This window comes from Eretmochelys imbricata, chromosome 11, assembly GCF_965152235.1.
Source record: "Eretmochelys imbricata isolate rEreImb1 chromosome 11, rEreImb1.hap1, whole genome shotgun sequence".
Taxonomy (NCBI): domain Eukaryota; kingdom Metazoa; phylum Chordata; order Testudines; family Cheloniidae; genus Eretmochelys; species Eretmochelys imbricata.
Genome location: NC_135582.1, coordinates 44,898,926 through 44,913,931, shown reverse-complemented (window position 1 = coordinate 44,913,931; position 15,006 = coordinate 44,898,926). Strand labels below are relative to the sequence as shown.

At 37.7% G+C, this 15,006-nt stretch overlaps 1 protein-coding gene across 4 annotated transcripts in view; it reads right to left on the bottom strand.

Moving 5' to 3' along the window:
* Nucleotides 1–15,006, bottom strand: part of OSBPL6 (oxysterol binding protein like 6) — a 103,403-nt gene that overhangs the window by 55,000 nt on the left and 33,397 nt on the right. For 2 of the 4 annotated variants that reach the window (XM_077829864.1, XM_077829866.1), the window contains exons 8-10: nucleotides 13,721–13,824; nucleotides 12,554–12,646; nucleotides 2,652–2,817 (exon numbers count right to left, since the gene is read on the bottom strand). In XM_077829864.1, the coding sequence (XP_077685990.1) occupies nucleotides 2,652–2,817; nucleotides 12,554–12,646; nucleotides 13,721–13,824 (363 nt within the window). Of the gene's footprint in view, nucleotides 1–2,651; nucleotides 2,818–6,657; nucleotides 6,733–12,553; nucleotides 12,647–13,720; nucleotides 13,825–15,006 lie in introns of all 4 variants that reach the window. The other 2 variants (XM_077829863.1, XM_077829865.1) reach the window with 2 other exon arrangements.

The following is a 15,006-nucleotide window of genomic DNA, read 5'->3' as shown; positions in this document are numbered from 1 at the left end:
AGGTAATTACATTTTGTTTACCTAAATCCCTGCTCTAGTTTCAACTGGGCACAGTATTTTTTCATTTTGTGTCCTAACCTGTTGTTTAAGATAACTGTAGTCCATCTCATAGACAAATACATTTCAAAAGGTACTAAATTTAGTTTCCTACTGGTGTTACTTTGTGTCACAGATCAGGAAAATCAATACAGAGACTGTTGGTTTCACAATGTTGTGTGAGAAATACTTTAAAGCATTAATATTTCAAGTTTGACGTGACTTAAAATGATAAAGTAATCAGGAATATAAGAACAATTTATACTTGAATATTAATATGCATTTAGTTAAAGTCATATAGTTGTTAATATTTTGTATGTATTCATGTGAGCCCTTACTTTTTAAGGGGAAATGCTTGTTCAAAGACATTAAATTGTAAGCAACAGGACTGTAACATTTTATTCTTTACTCCTAGTTAATTCTAGCATAAATATGATTTCTTATTTAACTATTACCTAAGAGGAAACTCGAGGAACCAAAGACAATAACCTCATAATGAGCCCACTGAAGAAGCATTAGTTTGGAGTATTTATGGAAGCCATTTTCACTCTTTCAGGCTAAAAAACTAATGAAAAATGATGATGCATGACTGTTTAAAGTTAATCTTAAAATACAATACATTAAATCTTGGAACCAGCAGGGAGGCTAGTCAAATGGAAATAACTAATATTGGAAAAAAGATTATTCAAACCTACTTGTGTTCTTATATTACACACACACACACACACACACACACACACATATGATTACAGACATTTTTATGACTGCACTAATGGAAAAAAATATAATTTCAATAGATACAGAAAGTCAACCAAGACACAAGGTGATTGAGATCTTTAGTCATGTTACAAATTACATTAAGCTTTTAAAGAAAGATTATTATTTAGCTAATTCCCCACTGAATCTATTGTTTATGGAACATCAGCAAAGTGATATGTCTAGAAGATATACTACAGAGTGTGTACCACTAGAATGATGCAACCCTGAGGGTACAGAGGTCAATGAATACTTGCAAAGTAATCTTTAGTGTGTAGACAACGGAAAAAGAACATTTCAAAACAAAAATATAAAATGTACTTATAATCAGAAAAGTGTGTATAAAGCAGACTTTAGGCAGTTCAGTATTTCTTCCTTCTCAATGGCCTCCAGTTGTTTTCTCTGCTTATAACTAAAGAGAGATTATTTTTTCCTAACTCTAGCTCTGCAAATTCTATGTGGGAAATTTTCAAACAAGCACCTTTGTGCTTTTCTCCCACACTGCCCCTCGAGCTTGGGAGAAGCTCCTTGTAAACATCCACAAAACTAACTCCTTATCCTCCTCTGCCAGGAAGCCTACAAAACTTGACCAATCAATAGACTGCTAACGTGCTGAAACCACAGTCTAACATGCTAACCGATATTGTCTCATTATTTCCCCCCAATCTGGGTGTATCCATCTTTTGTCTTATACTTAGATTGTAAGCTGTTTGGGGCAGGGACTTTTTTGTTCTATGTTGGTTCAGCACATAGCACAATAGGGTCCTGGTCCATGACTGGGGCTCCTAAGTGCTACAATAATATAAATAATAAAATCAGATTATTCTTTCTACCTTTTACCTTATCACCGGTAATAAAGATTCTACAATGAGAACTAAGCAGAGACATTGGAAAAGGTGAGCAAGGCACAATGCAATCCAGCTCATTTTTCCATAGAGATAAATAGATCTGGTTTTCAAACAAGCTTAATTCATCCCATTCCTGATTTTCATTAAATGTCTCCAAAAGTGGAATGCTCCAAAACAGTGATATTTGTTGCTGTCTGAATCTCTAACAAACTGTTCTTTGATGCACTTTGAACATCATTCAATCTTAACCCATTCAGCATTGCATGTGAATTCTGTAGACAGAGGTAAAAAATAAATAACACTAAAAGATATTGTAAAGTATATAGTATTACACACAAGACAGAGAAATGGCCACAGTGCGTGTATGACAATAGCCACAACAGCATGTGCATTAATAAGCTATTAGTAAATGGCTTAGGTGTGAAATATGAGGCAAGATCTTTCAACCACCGGAGAAGGGCATCAATTCCTGCACATGCTGGTGTGGCTTATGTATGACTCCTTCATTTTATATTTCACTATTTTAAAAGCCTTTTTAAAAACTTAAATTTTCAGCCTACAAGCCAGTCATTCATTGGTGATACAATGTAACATTTCTGAAATCCATTCTTGTACGAGCAGGACCTTTTATAACTTCCATTGGTGTGTCATTCATAAAGTTGTACAAGATCATTAGAGACAGTGGAATTTCATTTATCTTAGGGGAAAGAACACAGGTTTCTATAAAAAGGAAAAAATGTGTGCAAATTCAGCCAAGTTTTGCAAGCCCCTGTAATGGTTCAGGAGGTTCACAAAATCTCCAATGACATAGGATTCACCCATCCCTATATATGCACCTGATGCATAGAAAATATTTTAAAAATTAAACCTATATGATCTTCATCTGAACCAGATTTGGATAAAAGATTTTGATATAATTTATATTTGATCCAGACAAAAGTTCTGACCATGAATAGTGTAAATGTAAATATAGCAGTTTTTGTAAGATGCAGATTCTACATTTTTAGTTACCTTTCTGGGCCATGAGGCAAAACTCTTCTTGAAGTTTGATGTACTCCATGGAGCATTCCAAGGGGTCAGCTACCTGGCTTGGGGGAGTCTGAAATTCGATGTCTGCACAAAGATTGGGGTTGGATGAGTGCAGGCGAACCGGTGACATTGTAGCACTGAAAGGGACCTATGGGGAGATTCAACAACAAAAATAGCTACTGTATAGGACTGTATCCACCTTCCACAGAATACACTGAATAAAAACATTACACACTTTATTCACAGAACAAAACACAATAGTTTCACTGTGAGAGATTTAAAAAATTATGAGAATATAAATCTTTTAGTGTCTCAAGTTTCAGTAGTTGTACAAAATTCACCAGGTCTCTTAAAATCCTTCATTGAAACATAGACAAGTGATAGAGAGAGGGAGGGGTGATAGCTAACGTGAGAGACAAAGATGCACTTTAGCTCTAACTATAGCATTTACACTAACATAGCATTTCATAAGATTTGCAGAGCGCTGGAAAATTAAACCACTAATGTTGCTTTACATTCTGACCTTTGGTATCCTATAAAGAATGATTTGGTGGTCATAATGCCAACATTTTAAATGTATTAGTTTCTCGATCAACCTGGAAATGTGGCTAAATATTCCCACAGAGAATATTATTTGCAGACTTTGAAGAGTGTTGGTAAACCCTGAGATTATTATTCAGTTCACTGAAATTCACTGTATAAATCATCTGCAGATCACACAATATAGAAAATCATGTAGGTTCTTTTTGTGTATGAATACTCTTTTTAACGAACAAAAAACCCCTCATTTTCATTTGAAGCACATCTACTATAAAATTCAGTAAAAGAGATATTTTACCAAGTCATATTAAGTCTCTTGTATCAAACAGAACAAATATGCTTCTTTTAATTTATTATATATTTCCACTTTTCTTTCTCCCTCTGTATTTTTGCATATATAGTAAATGCGTGCATATATAATATGTTTGTGTATTTTATCTACAATGTAGAGATATGTAACATTTGTATATTATATAGTTGCATATATAATGCATGTGAAAAATCTCTATATACATATAGAGAGAGAATATTTATGTTGTATTACATTATATACACACATTTTTATATATACATATATATAAACATCTGATTCCTGGAGCCCAATTTTCAAACTTGAGTGTCAAAGTTAAGGCATTTAGAATCACATTTTGGCACTCAGATAAGAGTTAAACACTTAAATATCTATTTTAGGTGTTCATGCACTGATTAGATTCCTCAAATGCAGAAGATGAAAACCCACATTCCAGAGTGTAATTTATGTATCCAAATATGAAAAATGGGCCCAAAATATAGGTTGTTTTCTGAAACTTCCTACAGAGGAGCAGGCAATATAAAAAGTCATATTACTATAGACTTTATCAACAGATTAGTTAAACTACCATAACACTAGCAATGGATCCTTAGTTTGTTAACTTGATTAGCTGACTGGGTTGGACAACAGCTTTTTTGATCTTTTCAGGGAACTGTGCCCAATCACTATACATTATATGTTTCTCACTCCCTGGTGGAATCCTTAAATAACTTTATCACATTTCATTCCACCCCTTGGTACACTATATCAGCGTATCTTCCTTCATTCACTCTTCCCAGATTTCCAAGTATCTACTGTGTGCAAAATAATGGTCTTGTAACACCTGTCTACTGCAAATTTAATTTCTCCTCTAAGCTCCTTTCACGTGTTCTTATTTTTAACTACGCAAGCAAAGACAATTTTTCATCTGATTTTATTTTTAGGCTCACATAATGAACGATTTCTTTATTAACAGGGAACACAAAACAATCCCCTTTCTCCAGCAAACTGCAGCACTATCACAATCCATTCAGCAACCTTCCATTTTGTACTATGCTAACACCATTTCTCTCAACAGTTAACCAGAACTTCCCTATTTTACAAATAGAGTCGGACAGTCGCGCTTCTTTTACAAAGCCTTTCATTTCTTAGGTCAGAGAACATAGTTGCAGAATCTCCTTGCTAAGAATTCTGTCAACCTATAATCACTCAAGCCCACCAGATGCTAGTATCCTCACAACAGAGAAAATAATGTAAATTAATCTCAAAGGCTTTACCACCTAGAGCTTAGAAAAATGTACAAGGCACACATTGGCTATTAAGTTCCATCATAGACTGAGCAATTACACCCTAGAACAGGTGTAATTTTTTCTCAATTTTTTCCATTCTGTGGCCCCGTTACAGGAGATAAAAGGTTCAGGGCACCCATCCCATCTACTAGAAAGAAAGGAAAAGTAGCAATCTCACTGGATCTCTTCATGACCCCAAGTTCAGAACCCCAACTCTAGAGCCTTGTACTTCAACTGGTCAGGCTGAAAAACTAGATATAAAAACAGGACCCTGTTGAAAACCAGATAATACATCTGAAATGAGGCTTCCTGGGTAAATAACATTTTAAAATGTCTCCTAGAATCAGCATTTGCATTTTTACAAGCATTTATAATCACACACTTTGCAGGAAATACCCATTTACATGAAAAAAATAAGTAGACACTTTGCTGACTGCTTGAGAGAACACTATACAGCAGTCAGAAATAAGGAAATAGCTGATTGACATGAACTCTGTTTCCTTCAGCAGAATTTCCAAGTTACTCTAAACAACAGATGAAAAAAAACACATTAAACCACATCTTTCATCCACCTTGGCTCCCAACAGACGAAGAAATACTGATTAAACTTTTCCTTATGTTTCTCATCACTAGCATCCTACACCTTACTCTCCAATTCCCCTCATAACTGGGCACATATTTGTTCATGGTCATTTCTGTTGTTATTTATCATGTATTCTACTTTTTCTCTTTGCCTTCTCCCACCTATCCCTCTACAGTTTTCCTCACTCTGCTAAACATAACTTCAAATCTATCCACATTTCCTTTAGTTACTTTAACCCAAGGCTTGAAATAACCACTCAGCCACCATGAACAGTCATCCTTCCTGGGTAAGTACTGTCAGCTTTCGCAGAATCTAAGCTTTTATTGTCAAAGGTAAGATGTTCCTAGCCCATAGGGTTGGGAAGAGAACCCTCCACATGTGACCTGAATGTAACTGACACAGTGCTGTATTCCTCAGTCTGCACAAACAGCAGCTTCGGTGTCATGACTACTGTTGGGGTGAGCAGCTGCCACACTTAAGGTATGTCTGCTCGGCAATTAAAAACCCATGGCTTTCCCGTGCCTGCTGACTTTGACTCTTGGCGCTTGGGCTACAGGGTTGTTTAATTGCAGCGTAAGTGTCTGGGCTCAGGCTGGAGCCCGAGCTCTAGGATCCTGCGGGGTGGGAGGGTCCCAGAACTTTGTCCAGTTAGCAGCTCTCATTTCCATTTCCCAAACCCATATTTTGTGTGAAGCAGTCATATGACTAACAAAATGGAACAGAGATACTAGTGGTAGTAATATGACTTTTTGGGATTATGGAATGTAAACAAAAAGTGTTTCAAATGAAAAAAGTTTGCCTTATATTATTAAAATATGCAATGGCATAACACAAGGAAATTTCATGCTGAGCTTAATAACAAGCCACCTCACTTCTGCTTTCTTGGTGTGTGCTGTTTTCAGAATTCTTTGATGGGATTACATCCTAGAAATTTATGGTTGCTTTTTTATTATTTATATTGTATATGTATACAGAATATGCCATAAATACTGAGGGAACAGGGCCCGATTCTAATATCACTTACACTGGTATAAAGAAGAAGTAATTCCTTCCAAGACAATGGGGTTACACTGATATACACTTGATGTAAGTGATATGAGACCCAAGCTCATGAAATTTATTTTCACGCATCAGGGTTGACTTCATCTTTCACAAATGGCCTACCCAAAAGTGGGTAATGAGGACACCTGTAGAAAGTGCAGGTTATGTTCTCAGTATTGTTATTACATATTCAAGTTGTACAGCTTCCCATCTTTAAAACTATCCCTTGATTTTAAATCCACTCACTGTTGTAGCCACAGCTGCTGCTAGTCTCTGCCGGCGTCGTGTTGTGCTGAACTGGCCCTTCAGCGCTGGCCCTTCCTGACAGTGAAGGGGAGAAGAGATGGGAATAGAAAAAGAGAGGGGTAGGAAAGATGGGACATAGGAAGATGAAAAATGATCAGAGAAGGGAGAGGGGAAGTCTTTAACTGGATTTTAATTTCACTAACTTCACATGTTCTCATGCATGTATGCCTGGGGCTTAAATAGCTAGTTATTTTGCTAAAATTATCTCCAGAGTAGTTAGACTAATACGTACTCACTAATGCTGAAAAATAAATTCCATTAACATTTTTTCATCGTCATAATGCAGTTATGGGATAGCAAAACAAAATGATACTATGGAATGGCAGAAAACACAAAATAAGAACTTAATATTTTGGGTCATCTGACCATCTATTATATGAATTTTATAGAGAGCATTTAATTCTGTTTGTGTACGTGCACTATGGTTTGTAAACTAGAAGCTTATGCAGCAGAATCATGGAATGTACAAGTGTATACTTGAGAGGTTGTTTGTCAGTCTAAACATTTCTCTGTGGACAGTTCTAGCTCTCTTTGATTTCTTTCTCCACGTTTATTTGTTCAGTTTCCCTCTATCCAGCCACTAAGCTCCTCAACCTCTAATTCCTCCTTCTTCATGTTAATGAATGATGCAGTACAAAATTTCCGTTCATTTCAGTTCTATTGTGGCTCTTCAGAACAAATTAAATTACCTCAGGGTGAAGCAAGAGCAATGAAAATGATTTTTTTGACTAACAAATACACTGTTACAGGTTCATTTGAGCCACTGGGGCATCTCACAAGGCAAGCTCCCTGAAGTCAACTGATGTCAAATTCAAGATGGCCACCTAGGCTTTAAATTACTCAAAAGTAAAACACCACAGTCTTCCGCTGAGTCAACCATAAGAGGATTGGTCATAGGTAGGCTTCTGACTAGACTAAGCTTTTTTCAGTTAAGGGAGGGGAGACTCTTTCTCCCCTGTCCCAGCCTACCCAAACTGCTTCCCAGAGGAGGATGCAGTCAGCCCTTTTATCTTGCCTGCTGGGCCCTGATTGGCTTCCACACCGTTCCAGCCTTTTTAGCTCCTGGAGGACCAATTCTCAGTGGTTCCACAAGCAGCTGATCCTGGGTGGTGTCTCTCAACAGCTCCTGGAGGTCTAAATGTGCTTCTCTTTTTCCCCCAAAAGGACACCAGCTTTGGGCAGGCAAGGCAAGGGACATCAAATGCCTGGTATATACCCTGTCACATATTTTTATTTGCACTTCTGAATCCCTGATACTGAAAAGATTTATGCCCAGGTTCACCTTTTAACTGACTCTAAATGACTTTTTAAAATTCATACTGTTGACATAAAGTCAAGGAAGTAATTTTTCAATGCAGTATAGCTGCATACCTGTCACAAAAAATTCTCCTTTCATATTTACCTGCAAGTAATGCCATTTTGAGAAATCTCAACATTTTATAAGACTAGAAAATCTGATTTCTTGCCTAAAGATGTATTTTCTCCTCATGCACAATTCCCATTGTACATGTGAAAGAAAAGAATACATACACATACGTTCCTCCATACATCTCCTCCCATTTCAGGCATTGGGATATTTTTAGAACTATACACTTTTATGTATTCAAAATATAGCCTGGGCACCAAATAATTGTTTGAAATAATAAAACAAAAAGAACAACAACAGTCCAGATTGGTGGCCTGTGGACACTGCTATACATATGTATAGGACAACCTGTTCGAGAATTCATTCAAATCTTCCACTCCTTGAGCTCAGTAAAGTTCAGCTGGTATGTTATAAAGTGATGTGCATGGGAAGACAGCTGCTTCTTATACAGACTGGTTGATTCTAGTTGCAGCATTGATGGCACTGGGAAGGGGAAAAACCCTATTAATCAAATTTTTACTCCTACAGAGTAGTAATTGCCACAGCCACCATTTTATATAACACCAGCACTAGGGAAAAAATCTCCTTCAGTGTAAGAAAGATTGTACTGATTGTAACACAGACTTTGTTCTATAGCAGAACCCCATCCTGTAAAAAAGAACCTCTGTTCTAAGTCCCACCAGAAATAGCCTCTTATAATTTAGCTACGTGAGATACACGTACTGTGGTTCATAAAGAAAATGTGCTGTTTTTTGCACGCAGGCTAAAATGTGAATGACGGACTTCATATGGCCTCAAGAATACATTACAAAGTGAGATAACACATGAAATCCCAGTAGCGAACCAGAACATGTAATATTAATCAGAAGGGGAGTCAAAGTAGTCTTTGGGGATGGAAGGGTCACTTTGCTTTGGTTCTACTGTTATGCTAAGAGCTTCATAACAGCAAGCTAACTCTCCAAGATGAGAATGTACAGAGAATGTAGATAAATATTTTTGACTACCTTTAAAACAATTTTTATTAGTAAAACAAGCCTGCAATTTTATTATTTTGAGCTAAAAAAAAAAAGTCAACTTAAGAACACTAAAAATGGAACTCCAGTTACAAAACACAATCTTTTTTTCTTCTGAAAACCCTTAGCCTATCATGAGAATTACAAATTTACATTTTACTCATAACACAGAAAAAAGAATACAAAAACCAACCTTCCCTTTACAAAAGTTCCATTAACAGAACGGCAAAAGGTAGATCAACCAGACTTTTGTGTTACATAATTTCATTTAGACAAATCTTGGAACATTTTGTACTTTATGGCCTGTTTCTGAACATCATTTCTCAGGCATGTAGCCCTTTATCCAAGAAGCATACCCACTGATTAAGTGCTAATCTCTGAAGTAAATGTATGCAGGTTTGGGCTGTTAATTTAACAAAAAAGGTCTTCAATCCTGCAAACATGCATATACATAACTTTACTCATAAGATTAGGCTCATTGTAGTCAGTGGGACTACTTGCGTGAGTGAAGTTAAGCATGTGTAGAAGTCTTTGAGAGACTGGGACATAAATTGATGAAAATGTATTAGCAGAAACAAAAGCAAGCAGCAAGACTTGCGTCCCAGGAAAAAAAACATGTGTTTTAATGTATACCTAGAGTGAATATTCCAGAAATATATGTTAGTAGGGAATACAACAAAAGCAATGTTATTTACAAAAACAGATGTAGAACACAGTACATAGAAATCTAGAAGAGATTTTGATAGTGTCCATATTGTCTATAGGGATGAGCACAGGAATAGAAATCTGGGACCCCAATTCTAATTCCAGCTCTGCCACTGACACTATATAGAAGCAGTATCAATTTAAATGCAGATACCCTAGATCCACATTTTCAAGCAACTATTATAAGACACAAAGCCAAAGGTACGAAGCCACTCAAATTCATGGATCTGGTATATGACTACTTTGAAAAGCATTACTGTTTCTTTAAAAAAAAAAAGTTGTTTGATTTTTACAACAAAGAAAATAAGACCTTTTCTATTGTTAGGCAATAGAAACAAGCTGACAAAGGAGACTGTGGAATTCCACTTAATGGAAATATTCAAGGCTAGATCAAACACCCATCTATTAGGGAAGGCTTATGAATAATAAAGTCTATCCTGTATACAGCAGTGGGATAGACCCAATGTCCCATTAGCAGACCCACACAAGTGTTCTATTCCCCTCCCTAAGGCAAAACATAACAGGGACAAACTATCCTAAAAACCCTGGGTTTCTGAGGCAATCACCTCTTAAGATGAAGAGCCTGTCGATACTTATAGTGTTGCACCGATGTAGCTGCGCCACTGTAACGCTCAGTGAAGACGCTATCCATCTGACGAAAGAGCTTCTCCCATCGGTGTAGGTACTCTCTCTCTCTGAGATGCAGTAGCTATGTCGACAGGAGAAGCCCACCCATTGACATAGTACTGTCTACACAGGGGGGTTAGATCGGTAGAATTACGTCGCTCACCCCTGAGCCATGTAGTTATACTGACATAAGTTTGTAGTGTAGACCAGGGTGAAACAATGTGGCTATGCTAAGAACAAAGAGTGTGGCCTTCAGGACAGGATGGGTCAGATTCTGAGCTGTGCTGCCAAGAGATGCAGCACAGAAAGCACATCTCAGGGAGACAGAGGCAACAGTGCTTTAAATCACTTGTGTGCCCTCTTGATTCTGGGATGGAAACAGCCCTCAGCATAACTAAAGCAAACTGGGAGGCGGCTGCAAGTTATGACAGCCTCTCTGGTACTGCAACACAAGCCAGAATGACCACAGCGTTGTGCACTATGGACCCTTCCAACCATGGCTGTTCCCCCAGCATGCCCCTGTGCTTGTGAGGGGGCCAGCGCAGGGTGGACTATGGTAGCCTGCACTGGGGGAATTCTCCCCTGCCCTCTTGTGGGCTTCTTTATCCAGTGATGCCAGACCGGGGGACAAAATCCCTCACAGCATCTTATATTTGATCTGTTTTAAGTGTGGATCTATACCTACAGGTCTCAGGCCTTCCATACAGAAGGACATCCATCTACACTGCTCCCTCATGTCCCACTCGCTGGAAGCATGGCCCACTGAAATGTCTTGCTGATGGCTATATGTTACCCCCTCTGAAAAACGAGTTAGCTAGCTTTGGAAGAGAAAATGCCACATTCAGTAGCTGCTTTATAGCTCCTCTACATGCTCCAGAACTCACAGAGCCCATGTGATTTTTGTGCACAGAGGCTTCTCCAAGAGTGAGGTAATGAATGAGAAGTTGGCTCCACTTCCACCTTTAGGGACCTTTAAGTCCTTTCTCCTGCACTTTTGCTGCCTCTGTGCTGTGCAGCAGCAGGGGAACATACGGCCTCAAATGACAATTATCTTCTGAGAACAAGGCAATTAGAAATGTAAATCAACCAGAATCCTACTTTCATGCAGACTTTTAATACTAATATAATTAGCTCTGTCACCCATTTTGAAAATGTAGTGTAGTGAAGACCTGGTGAACAGACATCACTAACGCCGGGAAACAGTAACCGTTTACACTTTATTATTTAACTTTATGCTTCAGGCTGTCCATTTCAAATGAATCACAGTGAGCTCCTTAACTGACTCTAGGGGACACAGCAAAGATTTGCAAAGCTCTTACTACTTTCAGGGTATTTAAATGGAGCAAAAGCTGTTATAAGGAATTAATATCTAACAGTCATTTACGTAGCCACACACAAGAAGTTACTTTGATGGATATATAATGCTGAACACAGTGTTTGTTACCTGTTGCTGGAGAATTACAACAAATAGGCTTTGGATCAGGCCCCAAAATTCACAGTTGTTTCACACAAAACATAGGAAGGCATAGTGGAGCTGACTAAAACACCAGTGTAAAGTGTTTATTTCAGTACACAATCCATCTCTTATAAGTGCCTTATGCTTCAACTACAAGAAAAGGGACACTGCTCTCCCCTCATATAATGAATTCTTTGTAAATTTGTGTCATGGAAACTAAGAATTCACAAAATGGCCTTTTCTACAACCAGGGAACTTTCGGGGTGGAAGTCCCACTGGTAAAGCTCCCTGCAGACATGGCCTAAGAGGGCTACATTTGTTGTGTATTCCATTCTTGTTTTCTATTTTTATCTCAGTGCCTCCAGTCCAATTGCCCTCCACAGCAGCTACCTACTTAATATGCTGAGCATTATACACAAATTGCCTTCTTTGTATCCTAATTGACACTGGCACTCAGTCCCTCCACCTTTCTGTAGCTGGCAATGTCTTCATACCAATGAGAGTAAAATCAATATATTTCTCACTATCTTATTTTGGGTTTAAATAACCAACTCAGGCTTGAAATCAAACCGTCAGGTATAAAACAATCAGCACATTGAATTAATTGCTTTCATATACATAAATTAATCTGAAAGTACAATGGAAAGGCAAACAATACGAATTCAGTACCTGAAGTTGTATTTTTGCATCTTTGCTGACACTTTTTGTTCTCCATCGTCTTGTGACCCGCTTGTCTTTCTTTGCAATATCTACACAGTTAGCCTACATTACACAAATAGTTAAAAGCAACAAAGCACTATAAGTTGACACAGATAGGACAGCAGTTAGTATAGAATCATAATGTTAGACATCAATATATAGGAGAGTAAGGACAGAATAGAAACTCTGGTGGTCACTCTGTTGATCTACCTACAAAGTTAGCCACAGGATATTTAAAACAAGACCACTAAGCACTAGAGACAAACATTATACCATAACTAACTGTATATTTAACAAAATTACCAAGTATATTTTATTTGTCAGAACAAATTATTTAGGGCAAAATCCTGCGTTCTTATTGATTTTTACTGTCATTACTCAGAGAAAACTCCCAGGGTGAAATCCAGGCCCCAGAAAATTCAGTGGCAAAACACCTTTAGGAAACACCCACACTGAGTTTAGATGGGCCTGGATTTCACCCCCACTGAAGTCAACAGGAGTTTTACATGAGCAAGGACTGAATAAAAAAATTAATGAAATCTTCATGATTTAGGGCCTGCTGCTGCTCCGACTGAAATCAGTGGCAGACTCACTCTGATTGGTGGGAACAGAATCAGTCCTCTCAGCTCTCTGTGACTGTCCACATTACTGAGTCAATCATGTAATGTGCTGAGCACCCTGAACTCCCACTTGCCTGGAGTGCTCAGGCACTGATAACGTTCAACATTACTCGGGAGGTGCTTGATACCTTCCAGTTTTGGGTCTCCCATCCCCTTAAATTTCACTGCTACTTAAACATACTGTATACAGCAGTATAACAGCACTCCGCATATTTTTTATTAAGTTATATTTTTGGCAAAGGACATAGGAGTAATCCCATCTACCTCAAATTAGTAAAAGACCTTATATCAATAAGATGTTTTTCGTGGCGGGTTGGGGGGAGGGAGGAAGAGGGGTTGACATATGTGGTGCAATCATTATTAAATTATCCTGTTAACCAGAGGAGTACTAAAATTCCAGAACATAAAGTAGTCTGATTTAAAATGCAACATCCTTTGCCATACGTAGGAAATGTTTCAAACCCAGAGGCATTTAATGACTAGAGCATCTACAAACCAGTTTGCAAATACATTTTACCTGCATATCTGTGAAGCTCGGTGCCGATTGAGTCCTCTGTAGTATTTCTAAATTTTGAAGAAGCTTACTAAGTTCCACAAGGTTTGATTGGCAATGTGCAAGATCTAATACATATAAAAAGGAAAATACATTAAGTACTTTGACTGACAGACAGTTTTTACTCTGGTATCATAAACCAGCAGAGAGCACACTTGTCTACACTATAACACTACAAAGAAATCAAAGACTGGAATTTGCTCCTTCATGCAGTCCAGACTCTATAATAAGGATTATGTACCAATTGGTAACTTCATCTTTCTGCAAAAGGGAGGGGGACAGGCACCAGAGGAGGCAATTAGCCCTCAGACCCACTTGCTGGATCTCTACCCTCTTCTTCTGCCATCAGCATAAAGCCACCATCTTCTATGCCCCAGCAGTTAATAGGATCACTAGGCATTTCTGCAGCTATTACCGCAACCCTGCAAACACTAGTGCATGTGCATAAAAGGAAGTATATGTGTAAGCGTTTGCAGGGTTTGAGGCTTATGTTTTCTCACAACGCTCCAAATTCTGCTTTCTTCCAGTATCTTCATTTGGTATCTGACATACATTACTCAAAGTCTAATAACCTGTTTCACCATTTGGAAAATAGACCCTAGTGGCTATTATTTTGCCAATCAACTTTATTTGCCACTGAGTTCACTCACTGCATACTTAACTCTGCCAGCCATTTGATTTTCCACTCAGCTAACTTTGCTAGCCATTTGATTCTGTTTAAATAAATAATTTTGGTGGCAAAAAAATAAGACATAGAATAAAACATAATAAAACAAGAGGAATTCCTGTCTTCTTACCAAATTTTATTATATTTCATATTTTTGGAGATGGAGGTGAATGAAACAAGTAAAAAGTGGCAGTATGCCGTGTACATGTATTTAAAGATGAAGAATCTTAATAGATTTACTCCAGTAGTTATGATCATTGTAATTTTCAGACAAACAATGAGACCAGATTTCCAAGCCTGAGTACCTATGTTAGGTACCTAAATTCCCATTTAGGCACCTAAATAAGTGGCCCAATTTTGAGTAGTACTGAGCACCTGCTGCTCCAACTGAGGACAATGGAAGCAGGACTGGGCCCTAAAAGGGGAATGGCATTATTTTTTTTAACAATCAAAAATAAAATTTAAAATGTGACATCCAGAAATGTGAAAACAAAGAATATACTCCACCACAATGAACAGTTTTAAATGTTACCAGCTTATTATTTTAATTGCGCCATTTTATATTAACATACAGAAGTATCTT